Below are 22,196 nucleotides of genomic sequence, written 5' to 3' on the forward strand. Positions count from 1 at the left end.
GGGATGCGTCATATGGGGGTGCACATCTGCCCAAACTCTGAATATATAATGAGAAGTTGTGCTTTTCATTGTTCATAAATTTTACTTGAAAAGAAAAACCATGTCAACAAGTATTGGACATAGATGAAATTATTACCAGTGTCTGACAGGGGATGATGGATGAGGAATGGGCATGTGAGAAATCACGTGAAGGATCATGTTCTCTGGGGAGTTCTTGTAACGCGGATTATAATATTTTTGTAATAAAGTATTTGAGGATTGTGATAAGAGATGTAAGAGCCCCAATAAGATTAGTTTTTAAAAAAATACATTATTTTGAAAATAGTCTACAGAGATAACAAACTAAATCTGTTCCTTGGGGTTTCTGAAACTTAGGGCTATGGAAGCACCTAGCTTCATCATTCTTCCTGGGAACAACTGGTAGGTTTCAACCACTGACCTTGTGGTTGGCAGCTCAATGCAAGTGCTAAAAATTCATAAAGCAGCCCAGGTTTATCTAACACAGTGCGGAGTGGTGGGAACTGGGCGTTCATGCTCCGCCTAAAGGAGGCACCAGCTACTCAACTCCAACCAAGTGTTGCTTTGGGAATTTGGTTCCAATGTTGGCAAAAATCTAATTTTTAAAAAGAAATCTTAAATGTATGTGTGTGTGGTTGTTTTTTTTTTTAATATGAGAACATTTTCTTCTTAAAACACTACACCAGCAAAGGGAGACATCGGACAGTGTAAGACATGACAAAATAATAATAATAACTTATAAATTATCAATGGTTCACAGGGGGGCGGTGGCGGGGAGGGAGGGGAAAAATGAGGAGCTGATACCAAGGGCGCAAGTAGAAAGAAAATGTTTTGAGAATGATGATGGGCAACAAATGTACAAATGTGCTTGACACAATGGATGGATGTATGCATTGTGCTAAGAGTTGTATGAGCCCCCAATAAAATTATTTTAAAAAATAATAAAATAAAATACTACACCAGCTAAGCAAAATGTTCCTAATTACCAGTTTTTCTTTGCCAAAGATTTTAATTTTAGAGAGAAAATTGAGGATGCCCTCGTGAGTGGTGGAGTCACTAGTTGTTGTGACCAACATGTGACTTTCAGGTGATTCCGGCTGTGGCTGAGCCCTGTCACCACAGCCTCAGTTCTCCTCTCCTGTGGGCTGCTGGACAACACCGCCTGCCAGGCGCATGCCACGGTATTCATGACTCTGACCCAGTCGCCACTTCGCCGAGGAGTAGGGAACAGCTGTGAGGTTGTGCTGGTTGGCATTGATTTCCCTGGACTCACTTTAGGATTATTTAATAAGGAAAGGCAGCAGTACATGCTAGCTTGCAGCTCAGATGTAGCTCCTGGATGCTTCAGAGAAATTAGCACTAGGTGGGAATCAGAAACAGAAAGGACTTCTAAAACTTCTTAGATACCCTGTTTTGACTCAGCAGCGTCGCACTCTATCAGGGCTCTTAAGCTTTGAAAGACTGCCTTTTCCTTCACTGGCGTTCTAATCAGTGCTTCTCAGATCTATCTCCTTAATGTCCCCACTGCCAGTTCAAGGTCTCATCCTCTCGGGCCTGAGTTATAATTTCCTGAGGGAAGTCTCTATCATGAGTTTTTGCTGTCTCCACTTTAATCTTCATATTCTCACTGGAGTTTTCATTCTGAGATATAAATCTGATCGTATCACTCCCCGGGTTTAAGAACCTCAGTACCCCGTATTGTCTTCAGGATAAAAGTTAAACTCTGTCCTGGGATATAAGGACTTTCACATCTGCCAACCTGTTTTACTAGCTTCTCTTTCCTTCCATTACCTATTAGCCTAGAAGGTAAAGTTCATATGTTTCCGTATGGCAAGAGTCTTCAGTGTGTTCAGCTTTACATGCATGCTCCCCACCCCGCCCTGCCCCAACTGAGCATTGGCTGCCAACTGTAAGGTCAGTGGTTCAAATCCACCAACTTCTCTGCAGGAAAAAAGATGAGGCTGTCTACTCCTGGAAAGATTGACAACCCTGGAAACCCTGTACAGGGTCTCTGTGTGTTGAAATCTAGTGGGTTTGGTTTTGATTTCCAGACTTTTACACATGCTATCCCTTTGCTTCTGATTTTTATTATCCTTGCTACTCGATAATTAAATTAAACCTTTACTCTTTTTTCCCCAACAGCTTTTTTTTAATCTTTTTATTGGGGCTCATAAGGCTCTTATCACAATCTGTACATACATCAATTGAGCAAAGCACCCTTATACATTCGTTGCACTCGTCACTCTCATAATTCACCTTCCACTTGGGTTCCTGGAATCAGCTCGGTTTCCCTTTTTTTCCCCCTATCACCCCCAACAGCTTTTTTTTTAAATCCACTATTTTTCTTTAATGATATACAGACTTTTGGGCCTGAGGTGATTATTGAATAATCATAAAGCCATGCAACTATAGGCCTTACATTAATTTGTACATTCGTTGCCCTCATCATTCTCAAAACATTTGCTCTCCCCCCAGTCCCATGGCATTAGGTCCTCATTTTTTCCCCTCCCTCCCCACTCCCTCTGCCCTCATGAACCCTTGATAATTTATAAATTATTATTTTGTCATATCTTGCTCTGTCCCATGTCTCCCTTCACCTACTTTTCTGTTGTCTGTCCCCCAGGGAGGAGGTCACATGTAGATCCTTGAAATTGGTTCCCCCTTTCCAACCCACCCTCCCTATTCCCTCCGGTGTTGCCACTCACACAACTGGTCCTGAGGGGATTATCCACCCTGGATTCCCTGTGTTTCCAGTTCCCATCTGTACCAGTGTACATCCTCTGGTCTTGCAAGGTAGGATTCGGATCATGACAGTCGGGCAGTTGGTGTGTGTGTGTGTGTGTGTGTGTGTGTAGGAAGCATTTAGGAACTGGAGGAAAGTTGTATTTTTCATCATTGCTACATCGCACCCTGACTGCCTCTTCTCCCCAAGACCCTTCTGTATGGTGATGTCCAGTGGCCTACAAATGGGCTTTGGGTCTCTACTCTGCACTCCCCCGCTCATTCACTATGGTACGATTTTTTGTTCTGATGATGCCTGATACCTGATCCCTTTGACACCTTGTGATCGCACAGGCTGGAGACAAGGGAACAACAAGTGATCCAAATCGGTGGTGAGGAGGGTATGGGAGGCCTGGTTGGGCATGATCAAGGGTAATGTAACTAAGAGGAATTGCTGAAACCCTGGTGGGGACTGAGCAGGATAGTGGGACAGGAGGGAAGTCAAAGGAAATAGAGGAAAGAGCTGGGAGGCAAAGGGCATTTAGAGAGGTCTATAAAAAGACATGTACATATGCAAACATATTTATACATGAGGATGGGCAAATAGATCTATGTGCATATATTTATAAGGTTAGTATTAAGGTAACAGAAGGACATAGGGCCTCCACTCAAGTACTCCCTCAATGCAAGAATACTTTCTTCTATTAAATTGGCATTCTATGATGCCAATACTACCGATACAACCGCTGAAGACAAAGTGGGTGAATAAGCAAATGTAATGAAGAAAGCTGATAGTGCCCGGCTATCAAAAGATATAGCATCTGGGGTCTTAAAGACTTGAAGGTAAACAAGTGGCCTTCTGGCTTAGAAGCAATAAAGCCCACATGGAAGAAGCACACCAGCCTGTATGACCACGAGGTGCTGAAGGGATCACTTATCAGGCATCAAAGAACAAAAAAATCATATCATTGTGTGCTCACCTCCCTGATACGACCACTGAAGACAAATGGATACATAAGCAAATGTGGCAAAGAAAGCTGATGGTGCCCGGCTATCAAAGATATAGCGTCTGGGGTCTGAAAGGCTTGAAGGTGAACAAGCAGCCATCTAGCTCAGAAGCAACAAAGCCCACATGGAAGAACACCCCAACAGTTTTATTGACATATAATTCACATATCATACAATGTAATAGTGCAATCACATGAAGAAGAGTTGTACAATCATCACCATAATCAGTGTTAGAACATTTTCTTTATTCTTGTACTCATTGTTATTAGCTTCCTATCCCCCCCCCCCAATCTCCCCTGCCACACCAAGAAACTATTAATCTAGTTACTGTCTATAGATTTACCTACCCTGGATTTCATATACAGAAAAACATTAAAAACAAAAACTGACAACAAGAGCAAAGTAAAACCGATAAAAACCTCAATCAAAAATGAAGCAGAAGATATTAAAGAATAGGACAAATTTAAATGGGTCATAAGGAAGATGAAATGATAGGGTGCTAAATTTTAACCTGAATGCATCTGCAACAATCTGCTTTCAAATGCATTATACATGATAGCAAGACTGTTCACAACCCTGGTCCGTGGCCAGAGGGGATTCCCCAGGAGCTAATCAATGTGTGTTTTCCCCTTCACTTTAAAAAATACAACAAGCTGAAATAGTTTTAAAATGAGTCAAAGGGGAGATCAAATGATTAGATAATACACTTTAACCTAGCCATGTCTGCTATGATCAACTTTACAGTGCTGAGCTCTGTCTGATAATAGGTCTAGTCACATCCCTCCGCTGTGGGGACCCTGCAAATGGATTTTGGGCTTCCACTGTCATCCATCGTCTTGTGCAAACCAGGTGTTCACAGTTTAAGCTATGATAGCATTCCTTCCTTGAGATTTGGATTATAATAGTTACAATCCTTGGATCACACACGCTGGTGTGCTTCTTCCATGTGGACTTAGTTGACACCTCACATGGATGGCTGCTTGTTTGAAAACAAATCTCTCAGACCCCAGACACTATTATTTTTGTCAGGCAGGCACCATCTTGTTTCTTCACCACACTTTGCTATAGCACCCAGTGCGCTCTCATGAGGTCAAGCATCAAGAAGGACCCTGTCATAAGAATGAATTGTTCTTTGATGGGATCTAGAATTGAATTTGAGCCCCAAACCCATTCATGCATCTGTGGTTTGTATGGGTTTCTGGTTCATCTTAGAGATCCTTGTCAATTAATGTTAGAGAACATTATCAATCATGCCCCTGGGGCATCACTTTCACTGCCATCAAGTTGATGCACAGTGACTCTATAAGGTAGGATAGAACTGCCCCTGTGGGTCTCTGGGACTCACTCAGGAGTAGAAAGCTTCATCCTTCCCCTGCAGAGTTGGATGGTGGTTTTGAACTACTCTTCTTGCGGTTATTAGCCCAATGTGTAACCACTATGCATTGACAGTGTCATTAGTTTAGCCAATGGTATAGAATTCAAAACACTCTTGAGAAAAGGAAATTATATGAGTATAGGCTGAGCTGACTAATCCTTATCCTTCATAACTCAGCTGAACGATATCCTTTCTGCAAAGCATTCTGTTACCCCTAGACAAAGCTAATGATTTCTTACCATGTGCTATAACATGTTGGAGCCCTGGTGGCATAATGATTACACATTGGACTGCTAACCACAAGGTCAGCAGTTCAAAACCACCAGCCACTCCACAGGAGAAAGACAGGGCTTTCTACTTCCATAAATAGTTCTAGCCTCAGAAACCCACAGGGGTAGTTCTGCCCTGTTCTAAAGGGTCTCTATGAGTCAGCACTGACTTAATGGATGTTAATTTTTTTATAGCACTTTGTTCAACTCTCTCTGATTCCTTTTGCATTGTGTTTTTTATATGCCCCTTTCCATCACTAAATGGTAAAGTTGTATTAATTTCTGATACCTACATCTCTCCTGAGGACTATCTCTGGCATAGTACAGGTCCTCAGTAAATACTTGTTACATGAATATATGGAAAAGCACTTTACAGTCAGGGAACACTGATTACTGAGACAAATTCTCAACCTGTTCTTTGGCAACATGAGTCAGTGTCAGGTCCCAAACTTAAATCGGGCTTCTCAGATTTTCTGCTCGAGCTAACAATAGATTTGATGGGCCCCTCTGCAGCCAGTGAGTGGTGTGCACAATCCAGTCTATGGTCCCTAAACATCTTCTGCCTGTTACCCATTATTCTTCCACTCCTGACTCGTGGTCTTTCCTTCCCTCCTTTTAATTCGCTTCCTCCTCTCTTTAATGAAACTTGACCATGATCTGTTAGTATCTACTGGAGACTTTTGTCTTAGATTTATATTTGTGTTAAATGCACCATCTTTCCCCTTTCTTGTCTGGAAAGGAATATTCCTTAGTAACTCGTTGAGGTTATACAAGGGTAATAGTAGTCATAGCATCCAACTATATTCTGAACACTGGGTGCTTTTAACTCACTTAATTCTTATTCTAACCCCATGAATGGTTTTTTTTTAACTACAGTAATTTTACAGATGAAGAAGCTGACACAATCAGAGATACTTGCTCTAAGAACAGTAATTGATAGAGCTAGGATCTGAACAGAGGAAGTCTGGTTCCACTGCCTGTGCTTTTAACTGGTACCCAGTGTAAGTGCGTCTTTATTAGGATCTACTTGTAGGATTGTACCCATGAAGGAAATGCCAACAGTGATGTGTAATAAAATATTACCTCCTTTGGCTACTCAAACGATAAGAAGATGCAGGCAAAATAATACCCTTGTTTAATATCACCTTTTAGGGATAAACTCTGGTGTTCTAATGTACGCTTTCTGAGAATGTGATTTTGCTGTTATGCTTTTGTAACTTTCACTTCTTACCCAACCCAGATCAGAGAATTACGTGTCTTCTCTTCCTGGCGATAGAGCATTGCCCATGCCAGAGCCTCCAGGCTGTACTCAGGAGGCTTGTGAAACACTTGTTTATGGGCACAGAGTGATCTGAAATTAAATCGAAAAATCCCTCTCCATGGGACAGCAGTCGACTCTACATGCCAAGTTGGCAGCAGAGCAGACCTTTGGGGGGCTGTGGTCAAGACAGGGAGCCAAGAGATGAGGGAGGTTTCTAATCCAGACTCCTGCTAATAAACAGAGTGGTAACCAAAGCGCTACTGGGATCTGCGTGACTTGCTTTTAGTGCCTTCGGGAGCAACCCATGCAAGGCAACCAATTGGCCACATTCCTCATATAAAGTTATAGGAAGGCTAGACTAAGATAAATTCACCACAGATCTGCTAATGCAAAGTTATTTTTAGGAAGATGGTATCAGGTATTAAGAATGTTCCATGAGGCAAGTGGCATCTTGACCTGGCTCCATGAACTCTATGTTAGACATCTCTAAATAGGAGCAAGGAAGCACTTAGGTGATTCTGAAACGGAATGTGTGACCTTCGGTAGGCCATTTATTTTACCAGGCTTAGTTTCTCCATCTGTGAAATGAAAGCTCCTATTGCGCATGGCTCCAGCCACCACTGTTTTCTTCCCTTTGCCGCTTACTAGTAGACCTCCTTTGACCAAGTCTGTTTCAGGTGACTCGTTCACTGTTCAATCTACCTCAACTCATAGGTATACAAACTGTAAGAAGGTGCCTTCAATAAGGACTTCCTTACTTCTATGTAAGTGCCAAAGGGACTCAATTTTATGCACTTGTTTGACTTGAGAGAAAGGAAAACTTGGCATTTTAATCATGATTTTGAGGCGGGATGGTGAAAATGAGCTGATGATAGCAAGGCTCAAGTAGAAAGAAAATGTTTTGAAAAGGATGATGACAACATATGTACAAATGTACTTGACACAATGGATGTATGGATTGTTATAAGAGCTGTAAGAGCTCCCAATAGAATGATTTTTTTAATCATGATTTTCTGTTTACGTTTATTGTTCCTCAAAATTTGGATTATCAATAAAAAACAAAGTAGAAATGTGAAGAACATGTATGCACACACACACACACATACATACATACATACATACATACATACATACCATGGACTTTGAAAAAGATGTGTTGTCTTTCTTCAGAGCCCTTTCCTCATCTTCTTCCTCCTTCTCAACTTTATAAAGAATTAGATTAGATATGCACAACTGTGTGTAGTCCAAATGTGGTCTAAGTGACATTTATTAGATAATCTAGTGGGCTTTTCTTCATTTAGGAGCCAGGAACATGGGGACTAACGAAGGTTGACAGAAACAACACTTGAGTACGGTTTGAAGTTTTTAGAGAAGGTCTTATTACAAACCACAAATAAAATATGCATATTTATTTTATTTAACAGTTTGGTTGACATAATTCACATATCATACAATTCAATATTTCAGTCACTACTCAAAAGAATTGTGCATAGCCTACATGTAGTTAATCCTTAGGTAACATCACACTGGCACTTAAAAAAAATTATTTTATTGGGGGCTCTTATAACAATCCATACATCAATTGTATCAAGCATCTTTGTACATATGTTGCCATTATCATTTTCTAAACATTTACTTTCCATTTGAGCCCTTGGTATCAGCTCCTTTTTTCTCCTCCCTCAACCCCCTTCCACCCTCTTGACCCCTTGATAAATTATAGATTTTTACGGTTTTCATATCTTATACTGACTGCTGTCTCCCTTTACCCATGTTTCTGTTGTTCGTCCCCCCTTGAGGATGTGTGGTTATGTATTGATCATTGCAATCGTTTTCCCCTTCCTCCCCTCTGCGCCTCCCCCCCACCTTACTCCTACCCTCCTGCTATGGCTACTCCCATTTCTGTTCCTGAGGGGTTTATCTGACCTGGATTCCTCCATGTGTCGTGAGCTTTTATCTGTACCAGTGGACATGCTCCAGTGTAGACAGAGCTAAAAGGCAGGACTGGGGTCATGATTATGGGGAGTGAAGAAGCCTCAAAGAACCAGAGGAATAGTGTGTGTTCCAGAGGTGCTATACTGAACCCTGGTTGACTCATCCCTTCCTTGTGACCCTTCTGTGAGGGGCTGTCCATTGTCTACAGATGGGTTTGGGGTTTCTGCTCTGATCCCCCTTGTTCTCAACAATATGTGTTGTTTGTTTTGGGTCTTCTGGTGTCTGTTACCTGATTTTGTCGACACCTCATGATTGCACAGGCTGGTGTGTTTCTTCCATGTGGGCTTATTGCTTCTCTGTTAGACGGTTACTTGTTTATCTTCAAGCCTTTAAGACTCCAGATGCTGTATCTTCTGATAGCCGGGCACCATCAGCTTTCTTCACCACATTTGCTTATGAACCCAACACTTGCTTTTAACAGATAATATTCTCTAATCCCAAATCCTAAACATTTACAATCTTGGAAATACTATGCCAGTTTACTGAGAAGAAAAATCTTGGTCAGTATGCCACTCTGTGGAAACTTCTTTGCTGGCTGTGTCTCTTGGCTATCTCTCTTGAAAGGCTACAGATCTGAGTCCAGGGCCTGCCTGACCACAGAGTACATAATCAGATACAGTTCTCACCATCTGGGGGTCCAGCTCTCTCTGCCTGTGGGCTTGTGAGTCTTCCACACAGGGCCGACAGTTGCTGGGCTCACCTGTGTTGCAGTCTGCTATTATCAGTCCCACTTAAGTTAGGTTAGATGGTGATTGGAAAAGAGTGACAGGTACTTGGAAGAATCGATTCAAGCATCGGCCAGTCACTCTTCACTTCTAATATGTTGATCTGTGGATGGTGGAGATTTCCAAATTTACTGACTCCTTTATCACCTTTGATTTACTTGGTATGTTTTCTTGTCATATGAGGGCGCCTCATTGGAGCAAGGTTACTCTGAGCTTAGAAATGTTGCTCTCACGGTGAACTCATCTGTCAGGGCTGCCACCTGTTCCAGCTCTGTTCTGTCAGTCTTCTGCCAGAATCCCTTCAGCAGAATACTTAATGTGAGATCCCTGGTCTGGTCTCTCAGGGCCTTTGCAGTTTGGGCTAATGATTGGTAAACATTTTAAAGAATATTCTGTTTAATGTAATTACCTTTTGAAAAGTGATGTAATTAATTTTGATGACGGCTTTCCACCTGGCAAGCATAGCGGAAATGAAGGTGTGGTGGTTTCCAGCTGATCTCCAGGAGTTGAGGTTGTGGCAGACCCTTTCGGTCTGACCCCTAGTCCAGTGGTTCTCAACCTGTGGGTCGCAACCCCTTTGAGGGTCGAACGACCCTTTCACAGGGGTCGCCCATCTCATAACAGTAGCAAAATGACAGTTATGAAGTGGCAACGAAAATAATTTTATGGTTGGGGGGTGTCACCACCACACGAGGAACTGTGTGAAAGGGTCGTGGCATTAGGAAGGTTGAGAACCTCTGCCCTATTCTATGCCAGCTGTGTTATTTTCCTGTAATGGACGGAGCAAGCTATCACAAGCTTGGTGGCTGGAAACAACAGATGACTGACATCAAGGTTTGGATTGGGCCATGCTCCCTGTAGAGACTCTCTGGGAGAATCTACTCTTTGCTTCTGCCAACATTCTTTGATTGATGGCCAGGCCCCTCCAAGCTCGGCCTCTGTGATCATATGTTACCACCTTTCCTGCCTGTTTCAAATCTCCCCCCAGCTTTTCTCTTAGAAGGACAATTGCCATTGGATTTCAACTGTACCTGGATAATCCAGGATGAACTCCTTACCTCAAGATTCTTCACTTAATTACATCTGCCAAGATCCTTTTCCCAATTGGGAACATTCGTAGGTTCCAGGGATTAGGATATGGATGTACCCTTTCGGGGACCACCATGAGCTCCCTGTTTCAGGGGAAAGGAGCTACATGGGTCATACAAAATGGAAGTGAGGGAGGGAACTCACACAATATCCTTGTCCTGGCCCTAATGCATGCTTGGATGTGCTGTCAGGTTTGGGGTTTTTTGTTTTTGTTTTCTAACCATTTTATTGGGAGCTCCTACAACTCTTATCACAGTCCATCCATCCATCCATCCATCCATCCATCCATCCATCCATCCATCCATCCATCCATCCATCCATCCATCCATCCATCCATTGTGTCAGGCACATTTGTGCATTTGTTGCCATCATCATTTTCAAAACATTTTGGTATCAGCTTCTCATTTTCCCCCTCCCTCTCCCACTGTTCCTCCCTCGTGAACCCTTTATAATTTATAAATTATTATTATTTTTTCATGTCTTATACTCAATGATATCTCTCTTCACCTACCTTTCTGTTTTCCAACCCCCTGGGAGGGAGTTATAGGTAGGTCATTGTGATTGGTTCCCTCTTTCTCCCCCCACCTTCCCCTTCCCCTCCTGGTATTGCTACTCTCAATATTGATCCTGAGGGGTTTATCTGTCCTGGATTCCCCATGTTTCCAGCTCTTGTCTGTACCCGTGTACATGCTCTGTTTTAGCCGGATTTGTAAGGTAGAATTGAGTCATGATGGATGGAGGAAACATTAAAGAACTAGAGAAAAGTTGTATGTTTCATATGTGCTATACTGCACCTGATTGGCTCCTCTCTTCCTTGTGACTCTTCTGGAAGGGCATGTCCAATTGCCTACAGATGGGTTTTGGGTCTCCACTACACACTCCCCCTCATTCACAAGTGGCATCTTGATATGATATGATTTTCTGTTCTGGGTCTTTGATGCCTGATACCTTATCCTATCAACACTTTATGATCACACAGGCGGGTGTGCTTCTTCCATGTGGGCTTTGTTGCTTCTTAGGTTTGGGTTTTGATGTAACTAATTTGGATAGTATGGAGAAACACTTTTGAGTTATTCTAGATAACCAAGAATTAACTGAATATACAGAAAATTTAACCATTATGCCTGTACCCATTCATTCTTTCATCCACCAAGTATTTATTCAGGGTCTACAATATACCTGGTGCTGTTGTAGATATTGTGCATGAATCAATGAGCAAATAGAAAAAGATCCCTGCCCTCTGATATTACAGCTTTGCTGACAATGTATTTGAGTAATTTACATAGACAGTTAAAGGACCAGACATGTGGCTGAATGATAAACATTTATGTGAAATAAATTATGTACATTGTTGTTATTTCTAAGCATCTTAGGGTTTACAATATAAAGCCTGAATTATATAAATTTTGGAAGGATAAAAGACAAACCCACAAAAGGTGTGGAATGGGCATGCATTATAAGCACCATCTTCCAAACTTGGCTAGTGTGATTTGTTAAAATCAAGAGTGTGGGCTGGAAAGCTAACCAAGCAGGTGTTTTACTGCACAAACCCAGCCTGTAGTATGTCAACAAGGGTGCTGCCCAACACCTGGATCTAAGTTTTTTGGGGGAAGAAGGTTGTTCTAAGGCGCAGGCAGGTAGTAGTAGCAATAGTCTGAGACAACAGCAAGGTCAGCGCTTGGAGCCAGCACTTGGTGGTGGTGACAGTTGCAGGCTATTTTGGGCACCAAGGAGGCTTTGTTTTGTAAGGTCTTCTCTGCACTCCCAGATTTAACTCTGGCACTTTAGCCTTTGAGATAGAGAGAGCAGTATCAGGTACAGTAAAGAGATCACAGTGCTCCTTGCCCATTTTATTGGTAAAATAAAGAAATTTTTCCTTGCAGATAAATTCTCCCTGCCAGAGAAATGTGACGTGCCAACTTTAGGGAGCTCTAACTTACTATTTGGCAATTTTTCTAAATAGTTTCTTTGGAATGATGATGAAATCATGTCTCCTGTCCTTAAGGAGCTTAGAACAAGTTGTTTCTTCATCAATTTTCTCTGCATCTCCTGGAATGTAAAAAGGAAGCAGACTAATGCCCCAGCGGAATTTGGGTTAAATGTAAAGAATTTCTCTATTGCTTCATGGGTAACACCAGAAACGTATGTGGCTGCCTGTCCTATTTAAGAAAAGGAAAGTTCAGTGTGGAAGGTTTATGTGGAGACTCTATGTGGAGACTCGGCACTGGAGCCCATGGCCCTGGGCAGGTTTTCTGGATGGGCAAACCTGTTCATCTTCCGTGCTTCAGGCATGGGTGAGTCAGCAGCACAGCTGCAGATGGAGTGGGCAGAAGGGCATCTAAATTTAGTCCATATTAATTTGAGAAGGTTTTCAGGGACCAGGCATCTCTCCTCCATGGCCTTAGTCATTTTCCTTCTTCTGAAGGCCAACCCCCATATCCCCCCTCCTAAAAAAGAGATAATCCACAAGCATTTCATAAGTGTAGGTGCCATAATAAGGAAGCCTGCTGGTATAGTGTATTAAGTGTTGTGTATGGTTGCTAGCAGAATGGTTGGTGGGTCGAGCCCACCAGTCATTCCGTGGGAGAAAGAAGAAGCAGTCTTCTTTCATAGACATTTATAGCCCAGGAAATCCTATGGGACAGTCAACTTGATGACTGGATTTTTTCCCAAAAGGCTTAAGTGTTATACAACTCTGTTGATTGGTTTCCTCTGCAAGGAGATTCTCTTCTGCCTTCGCCATGGTGCAGTGGTGCATCTCAGATCTTGAATTTAGGACAACTGCCTGCCACCACCCGCCCCCCCACTTCTAAACATTAGAGAATTTAAACAATTCAGATTTAAACACAGGTTTTTAAAATCATTTCATTAGGGGCTCATACAACTCTTTTCACAATCCATACATACATCAGTTGTATAAAGCACATTTGTACATTCATTGTTCCAAAACATCTGCTGTCCACCTAAGCCCCTGGCATCAGCTTCTCATTTTTCCTCTCCCTCATGAACCCTTGATAATTTGTAGATTATTATTTTGTCATATCTTGCCCTGTCCACTGTCTCCCCTTACCCACTCTTCTGCTGTCCATCCCCCAGGGAGGAGGTCACATGTAGATAGATCCTTGTAATCGGTTCCCCCCTTCCAACCTACCCTCCCTCTACCCTCCCAGCAGCGCCACTCACACCACTGGTCCTGAAGGGATCATCTGCCCTGGATTCCCTGTGTTTCTAACTCCCATCTGTACCAGTGTATATCCTCTGGTTTAGCCAGATTTGCAAGGTAGAATTGGGATCATGATAGTGGGGGAGGAGGAAGCCTTTAGGAACTAGAGGAAAGTTGTATGTTTCATCATTGCTACATCACACCTGACTGGCTCGTCTGCTCCCTGAGACCCTTCTGTAAGCAGATGTCCAGTGGCCTACAAATGGGCTTTGGGTTTCTACTCCGTACTCCCCGCCTCATTCACCATGATATGATTTTTTGTTCTGATGATGCCTGATACCTAATCCCTTCGACACCTCATAATCACACAGGCTGGTGCGCTTCTTCCATGTGGGCTTTGTTGCTTTTGAACTAGATGGCCGCTTGTTTACTTTCAAGCCTTTAAGACCCCAGACGCTATATCTTTTGATAGCCAGGCACCATCAGCTTTCTTCGACACATTTGCTTATGCTCCCATTTGTCTTCAGTGATCGTATCAGGGAGGTGAGCACACAGTGATCTGATTTTTTGTTCTTTGATGCCTGATAACTGATCCCTGCGGCACCTCGTGATCACACAGGCTGGTGTGCTTCTTCCATGTGGACTTTGTTGCTTCTGAGCTAGATGGTCACTTGTTCACTTTCAAGCCTTTAAGACCTCAGACACTACATCTTTGGATAGCCAGGCACCGTCAGCTTTCTTCACCACATTTACTTATTCACCTGCTTTGACTTTCAGTAGTGTTTTGTGTCAGGAAGATGAACATCATAGAATGCCAATTTAATAGAAGAAAGTATTCTTTCATTGAGAGAGCACCTGAGTGAAGGCCCAATGTCCTTCTGCTACCTTAATATTAAACTTATAAATATATGCACGTAGATCTATTTCCCCATCCTCATATATAAATATATTTGCATATGTACAGGTCTTTATTTAGACCGCTATAAATGCCCTTTGCCTCCTAGCTCTTTCCTCTGTTTCCTTTGACTTTCCTCCTGTCCCACTATCATGCTCAGCCCCCACCTGTGTTTCAGTAATTCCTCTTAGTTACATTACCCTTGATCACGCCTTACCAAGCTTCCTACACCCACCTCACCACCAATTTTGATCACTTTTCGTTTCTTTGTCCCTGGGTTTAACACCACTACCTTTCCCCCCACCTCCCCCTGTCCCATGTCCCTCCGGAACTGTAGGTCCCATTGTTTTCTCCTCCAGATTGTTCATCCAGTCTTTCTTATTTGGACAGACCTGCGGAGATAATAACATGCACAAAAACAAGACAGAGCAAAACCAAGCAACTATATACAATAGAATAACAACAACAAACCAATGACAAAAAACAAAACAAAACACAACAAGAAAGAAAAGCTTGTAGTTAGTTCAAGGATTGTTTGTTGTCCTTTAGGAGTGTTTTCCAGCCCAGTTTGTTGGGGCACCACGCCCTGGTCCCAAAGTCCACCTTCAGCATTCCCTGGGGACCTTGCTGCTCTGTTCCCTTGCTGTTCTGTTTTACCCCCTTAGTGTTTTGGGCAGGATCAGATCAGGTACAATTCCCACACTGTGTCTCTGGTGTTGTCCCCTGTAGGGCTGTGGGTCAGTGAGGGATGTCATGTCTCACAGTGGGGCTTGTCATGTGGTCTTCTCTGTGGACTGGCTGCTCTGAGCGGTAACATCATCCTCAAGGGCTGGTAGGCCAGGATGTGCTCCACTCTCTCATCCTCCCCCTTCATCTGCTCCAGTGTGTTCCAATCAGATATGTCCCTCTCCCGGAGCTGCAGATTCAGTGCTGTCTTTGAAGTAAATTCTTCTTGGAGGAGGGGCAGGTACACACAGGTTTTTAAATCTTGACAGTTCAAAGGCATTTTTAACCAAACTGCTTTCTTTTCATGACATTCCAGAGGTAGAGGAAAGGTAGAGGCGATGGGCCGGGAGTGAGTGCACCTTGTGGTTTTCCCAGGGGAAATTGCTATTTGCTATACAATTGTTGTAGAAATAACAGCTAGGTCAGGCACGTATTCTAAGGACTTATTTCTTCTAGTCCTTACAAAACTCTCTGAGGTAAATGATATTCTTGCTATAGATGAGTATGCTATAGATGAGTATGCTGAGACTTAGAGTAGATATTTTCTCCAAGATTACACACATTGACAGCTGGTGTGCAACCCCAGTCTGTCCGACTCCAAAGATGACACTTTTAACAACATACTGCCCTTCATTTGGGAAAATGATTGAAACAATTGGCCTGCTTTATTTTCTGTAAGATGGTTCTTTGGGAGATTGAGCTACCCAATTTCATCACAAATTAGACTTCTTTTTTATAGTTGTTTTTCAAATATCTTTAAAATGTGATCCTCCTAAAAAGGCTACTAAACACTACAAAGAGATCTGGTAGTGTGGTGGTTTCGCGTTTGGCTGCTAACCAGAGGTTAACAGTTCACAACCACCAACCGCTCTGTGGGAGAAAGACAGGGCTTTCTACTCCAGAAGGCTTTCCGTTTACGTGACAACAGTGTTATAAAATGGAAGAAGATTGGTGAAAGAGGGATAGAGTTAAAAAGAGATTAGGAAAAGCAGTGGGTTACAAGAAAAGGGAAGAAAACATACATTTTCTTCCATTTGCTGCCTGGACGAGGTGGGCTTAGTTTAAGCCCTCTGGAATGTGTCTGCTGCCGTCTGATCCTGAAAACACTGGAAGTGGTGTCATCATTGAAGCTGAGTTTTCAGGACTGTTCTTCTTTCAGAGCCAAGGAAAGTTTGCAATCAAGCAGGAAGCAGTGCACCTAACTGCCCTGGTCCACACAGGTTCAGACAGCACAGTGGACTGTTTTGATATAGGAATTTATTTTCACATGGACAGAGAGTGCATTTAATAGGTACAACTTCCCAAATACCTTCCTCGCCTTAGACTACAGAGTCTTTTTAGAAAGTAATCATTTCCAGCTTTTCATTTAAATGCCTTTATTAAAAAATGTTCTTTTAAAAAGAAAAAAGAAGGAAGTTGTTAAATAAGTTATACAGTTATGTAACCGTTAAACAGAAGTTTACTAATTATAAAACTTTGGGGAAATATTCCAGCTATATTAAAAAATGAAACAAACAAACAAACCCAGATATGGATTCTTATTTGTTATAAAGCACATATGATCACAACTATTAAACAAACAACAAACAAACCCACTGCCATTGAGTCAATTCTGACTCATAGGATTTCTGGGTTGGGTGTCTGAGAGTTTTGGTAAATACTGATGGGAGTAGACAGCCTCCACTGTCTCCCACAGAGCGGCCAGTAGGTTTGAACCCCAACTGTATGGTTATCCGTCCAACTGTGTGACCTGAAACAACATATAATAAAAGACTAAGAGAAATTGGGGGAAAAAAACAAACAAAAAAACAACAACTTATCGTGAATTAGGTGAAGGCTTACAGAGCAGGTAATCAATTTCACATTAAAAATTCATATGTAGTTTGCTTATAACATTCATTGCATTCCCCTCAGTGTGCCACCACTTATTTAGCTTCCAACTTGAGTTTCCCGTTTCCATCCCTCCTCCTTTCCTAACCCTTCTGAACTTCATAAATGCCACCCTTTGGATCTCAAATGGTTGGTTATTCATTGGTGTGCCTATTTTGCTGAAAACTGAGCCACAGGAGTGAGTTCTCTTCTAGACCTGAATGGTGACTAAGCACATAGTCTAGGGGGCTCCCCAAGTCTCTATCTGACCAGCAAGCAGGTCTCATTAGTGATTTGAGTTTTGTTCCACATTTTTCTTTCAATGTACCAGGATCTCCTGATGTGATTCCTTTCAGAGCAGTTGGTGGTGGTAGCCAGGTACCATGTAATGCTTCTGGTCTCGGGTTGTGAACACTGATGTTTGTGTGGCCCATTAGTCCGTTTGGGCTAATTGTTTCCATGACTCTTTTGATTTTCTTTACACGTCTTTCCTTTAGATAGGGAGAGCTTGTGAGATTTTAAGACCCTAGGGGCTACTCATCCAAGTGGGGTGTAGAGCATTGTTTTTATGAATTCTCCTGTGCCAGTTGATGGCGGTGTCCACCGACACTGTAGTCCTTGGCCCTGAGACTCACTGACTCATTTCTTAAAGCTTATATCTAAGAATCGGTCATAGTGTTCCACGATATATTTGCAGCAAAGGTAAATACTCATATATAAATATCCATGTCAAACCTATGTATATTTCTGGGTATACGCCCACTCTCCCTTCCACATCAGATCAGCCTGCATGTCAGTCCACACAGGACTATTCCTAGATCACAGTTATTGCAGGGCTGTGTTGAAAACAGTATTTGCCTTTGTTGCCTTTAACCCTTGTAAACCTCCCAGTGTCTTCCATCATGCTTGCCAAGCTCCCCTGTATTGTTTATTGTCTTCCCCTTAACCCATGTTAACAGGACTTAGTGAGGTACTCCACAGTGAGTCAGCTCATCTTTGTCTTTAGGATCGCAGACTGACAAGTGGACAGCACATGAGCCAATTTAGTGATAGCATAATTTTGAAATACTTTGCATGGTAAAGAGCGGATGGGGAATGCTGGGGAGTTAGTAAACTTGACAGTATTGTAGAAGAGACTTAATTTCTGAAGCTGCTTGTGGAAGAAGAGATTTTTATGAATACTGGTTATAAAAAGCCATCAAGCCTCAGTGATCAGGTTGGAGGCATTAAATTATATCTAGTCTGGGAAGATTCACATCAAATGATTTGGAAATAAAGCTAACAAGGATGCTTTTTTGTAAACAATAATCTTAATTGAATCAGTGATTTCTCTTTCACCTCACCTTCTAGACAGGATTGACACGAGGTTTATCTGGAGGGAGTCTCCATTAGTTTGCTGGTAAAATGTATCTGCTTAAGTCATATAGTCACAAAGGTCCTCTGGAATTCTCCCATAAATTCTTCCCACAGTAATTTTTTGCTGTTGAAGCAGTTGTTCATAAAATCACCACAAACTATCCTTCTGTATCCCTAGTGCTGCTGTCAGGTCAGCATTCACTTCTAACTACAAGGTCGGCTATTCAAACCCACCAGCTGTTCCTTGGGAGAAAGATGTGACTGTGCCTGTAAGATTCACAGCATAAGAAAACCCTATATGGGGTCACTGAGTTGGAATCCATTGGATGGCGTTGGGATATTAGATTTAAGCTTTTCTCAAACGGTTTGATCTCAGAGTTCTTTTATCCTGTGAGAATTTTGATATGTGGTTTTGATTAAAGTATGTAGAGAAAATCTGGCCTCACATAAATAGAAAAGAGGTAACTATCTTAATAGCTTCTTTCAGACAGCTGTGATATTCTTCTTAGATACTATACTACACTCCAGTACGTGGTTATTTCTTAAAGGTTAGTTGGAACAGTCTGTGGATTTTTAAATTTACATTAAAATGGTTAGGTCCATCTTGCAGTTTGAATCTTTTACCCGTATGTGCTTCTCTAACACCATTACTTGGTTATTTGGAAATATGAGATCATTGATTATGCACATCTTCTAAATGTTAGCACATTTCACTTATAAATTGGCAACTCACATTTATTACGATTCCCACTGATTTCAACAGAGAAGTAATCATAGGGGAGTTGTCAAGGTTATTGCAGCAGATCAGCTTCCCCCAAAGACTAATTTTTACTAGAATCGTTGAATTGTGTCATTGACAACAATCATTTCTTTAATGTGACAAGCTCGCTGTTCATTTTGTAAGAAACTGTCAAATACTTGTCTGAATAGCCATAATGTGTCTGTCAGTCATTCTTTTGAGTAAAGACTGTGTTTCGTCAGAAAAGCGGCTAGCTCATCTCTAACTCAATTGGGTACAAACAGTACTATTTCTAGAAAGCACTGTCACCCTCTGAGGCAGCAGAAGGGCTTTGTATCTACCTTCCACCATTTGTCACGAGACTACTTGAGGGTTGGGAGTCAAGGTCACAACAGCCACACCCTCCCCCAGGCCCCTTTAACCACTAGTGCCAGCACCATGCGGCGTCCTGCCGCATTCACGCTAAGACTCCAGCAGCTTTATCCACTGCTGCTTCTGCATCGTTAGCACAAGCATCACCACAGTGAAAATGGCAAATAGGTCATATTCTCAGTGTGGAAATCATTTTGATCTTGGTAATTAACTAGTTTTAGCTCAAATTTTAACTTTTTTTTAAAGAGAAGTATCAAAAGACAAGTTTCACAAAAAGGCTGTCGCACTTGTTCCTAGGTTCTAACTGTCCGCATTCTGGAAGACGTGGGAATTGATGGCCCTTGTCATTGTGCGCTGCTTCTCTCCTGTTATTTTGTGCATTAAGACAGCCTTTGAGTTTGCAGAGCCCATCACTGTTTACGACTGTTTCTTGTTCAGTTTTGGTCTATGGTAGGTCTAAAGCCTCTATTTAAAAGCTCATTTGCTTTTTCCTGATAGGCGGGCAGATAAGGATCTCTAACCATCCATAGCTACAACTATATTTTACTGTATGGTTTGAAGCCATTCAGGAAATACATGAAAAGATTTCTTCAGGTTTGGCAGGGTGAATGTGGCCACCCTACCATTTCTTTTTATTTAATTAGGGGCTCATACAACTCTTATCCATACATCCCGCCACTGTGTCAAACACATTTGTACACTCGTTACCCTCATCATTCTCAAAACATTTGCTCACCACGTAAGCCTCTGGCATGAGCTCCTCATTTTTTCTCCTCCCATTTTTCACCCTACCATTTCTTACCCAAACAGGCATTGATTGGTTAGCCCTTCTAGACCTTCACGTGCAACCTCCCACTGAGAAACTTGCAGTTGACCTTTTCTGAGTATTTTCCTTAAAAATTCACAAATAAGTCAGTAGTTTCTGACATGCTATCTTCTCTATAATATAAGGCTAGAATATCATTCCCATTGTTAGCACTTTTCTAATCACGTCCACATTTAATATCATAAGACCAACTATGATTGTATCTGCTTCCCAGCTGAGATGCTGAGACATGGTGATACTGAGGGGCTTGCATAAGACCACAAAGCTCACAGTCATACTCTGGACAACTTAGCAGCTTGAGAAAAACAAATGAATATACCAATCGAACTTCTGTATTGAAGTGACCAGAGCAGTGTCTGGCACAGTAGAATTCAATAAATCCTTGTTAAATGAATGAATGGACTTTTCTCTCCAGGCCTGCATTGATGAAAACTTGGACATGGTGAAGTTTCTGGTGGAGAACAGAGCCAATGTAAACCAGCAGGACAACGAGGGCTGGACCCCACTTCACGCAGCAGCTTCCTGTGGCTATCTCAACCTAGCAGAGTGAGTGAGTTCCCCGGGTCTGGATCCATTGTAGGAGTACCTTTGAGGTCCAACTTACTCCTAAGAATTTGCACTACATAAATTGTTTTAATTTCTCTTTATTACAAATCAGGAAGTTGAACTATTTTTCTTTAAGGAATAGTTGATACGGTATTTTTAAGCACCTGTCAAATCCACAGTTTTTTAGTTGTCTGTTTCTCTTCCCCAGTGAGTTCTGTTTGGTGGCACGTGCAGATGTGCCATCTGTCTGTTGCTCTGTTGATTCACTTTTATTGGCAACTGTGGATAGACGTATGGATAGGGCTGGAGAGTTTTTTTTCTGGACTTCTTTACAAGCCTGATGTATTGTTTAACAATAACCAGTACTTAGCACAAATACAGAGAGAATGTCAGCCCTGCTGAGCACAGAACTCATTTAGTTCATAGCAGAATGAGCATAAAATATGGAACAAAGAAAAGGTAGGAATTGACATGTTCTCTGCATTAATCATGTGTGCATGTTCATTCAATAAGACACAAGTAGCTACTAACTTCTACGACATCCAGTTGTCCCTCCTTTAAGCAAAGGAATCCTGACCACATAGTACCTGAAATGTGAGAGATACTAAATAAAAATCTATTGAATGAAGACATGATCATGGAGGTTATTTTTAAATAGGAAAGAGGTTTTGGCATTTGAAACTATCTTTAAAATGCAGAAAGTGAGTGTAAGCCAGTTAAGGTAAATTTAGTCTGATAAGGTAAATTCCTAAATACAGTTGTGAGATTAAGTGGGCCATTGAAAATCAGATTTCTTGTTTTAAGCCCTTTTCTATTTCTCTGATTCAGCAAACAGCCAGGAGAATTACATTGGCAGCTCAAGAGGCCTGGGGATGACTTCCCATAGGGTCTGATTTGCCCGAATTTCCCTGGGAGAGAGCCTGTGTTCTGCGTTTGCTCTTGAGCCAGGGATACTCAGTGGGAGAAGTTGAACAAAGCGAGAGTCAGAGGCAGAGAAACATTAGGCAGCAGCACTGGTGTTTGACTGGGCTGCTTGTTCTAAAGAGTGGATGACTGGATGGCTCCCAAAGCCAACAGAAATGAACAATGCCAGCTTCTTCGCGCTTGGGTCCTCGCTCTGCTCTAATTTAGAAAAAGTCAATCACCTCTTCCTCTCCCAGTCTGCCCTCTGTTCCTTTCAGAGTCTTATAGGAAACGTTCTGATCCTCAGCCTGAACCACTTCAGATGCTGAAGAGTTAGATTTCA

General features: G+C 42.0%; 1 protein-coding gene across 6 annotated transcripts in view; it reads left to right on the forward strand.

The window, feature by feature from the left end:
• PPP1R12B (protein phosphatase 1 regulatory subunit 12B) overlaps positions 1–22,196 on the forward strand; it is a 261,922-nt gene that overhangs the window by 52,486 nt on the left and 187,240 nt on the right. For all 6 annotated transcript variants that reach the window (XM_075528922.1, XM_075528929.1, XM_075528946.1 and 3 more), the window contains exon 2: positions 20,820–20,950. In XM_075528922.1, the coding sequence (XP_075385037.1) occupies positions 20,820–20,950 (131 nt within the window). The remainder of the gene's footprint in view (positions 1–20,819; positions 20,951–22,196) is intronic.

Source organism: Tenrec ecaudatus, chromosome 1, assembly GCF_050624435.1.
Source record: "Tenrec ecaudatus isolate mTenEca1 chromosome 1, mTenEca1.hap1, whole genome shotgun sequence".
In the NCBI taxonomy this organism is placed as follows: domain Eukaryota; kingdom Metazoa; phylum Chordata; class Mammalia; order Afrosoricida; family Tenrecidae; genus Tenrec; species Tenrec ecaudatus.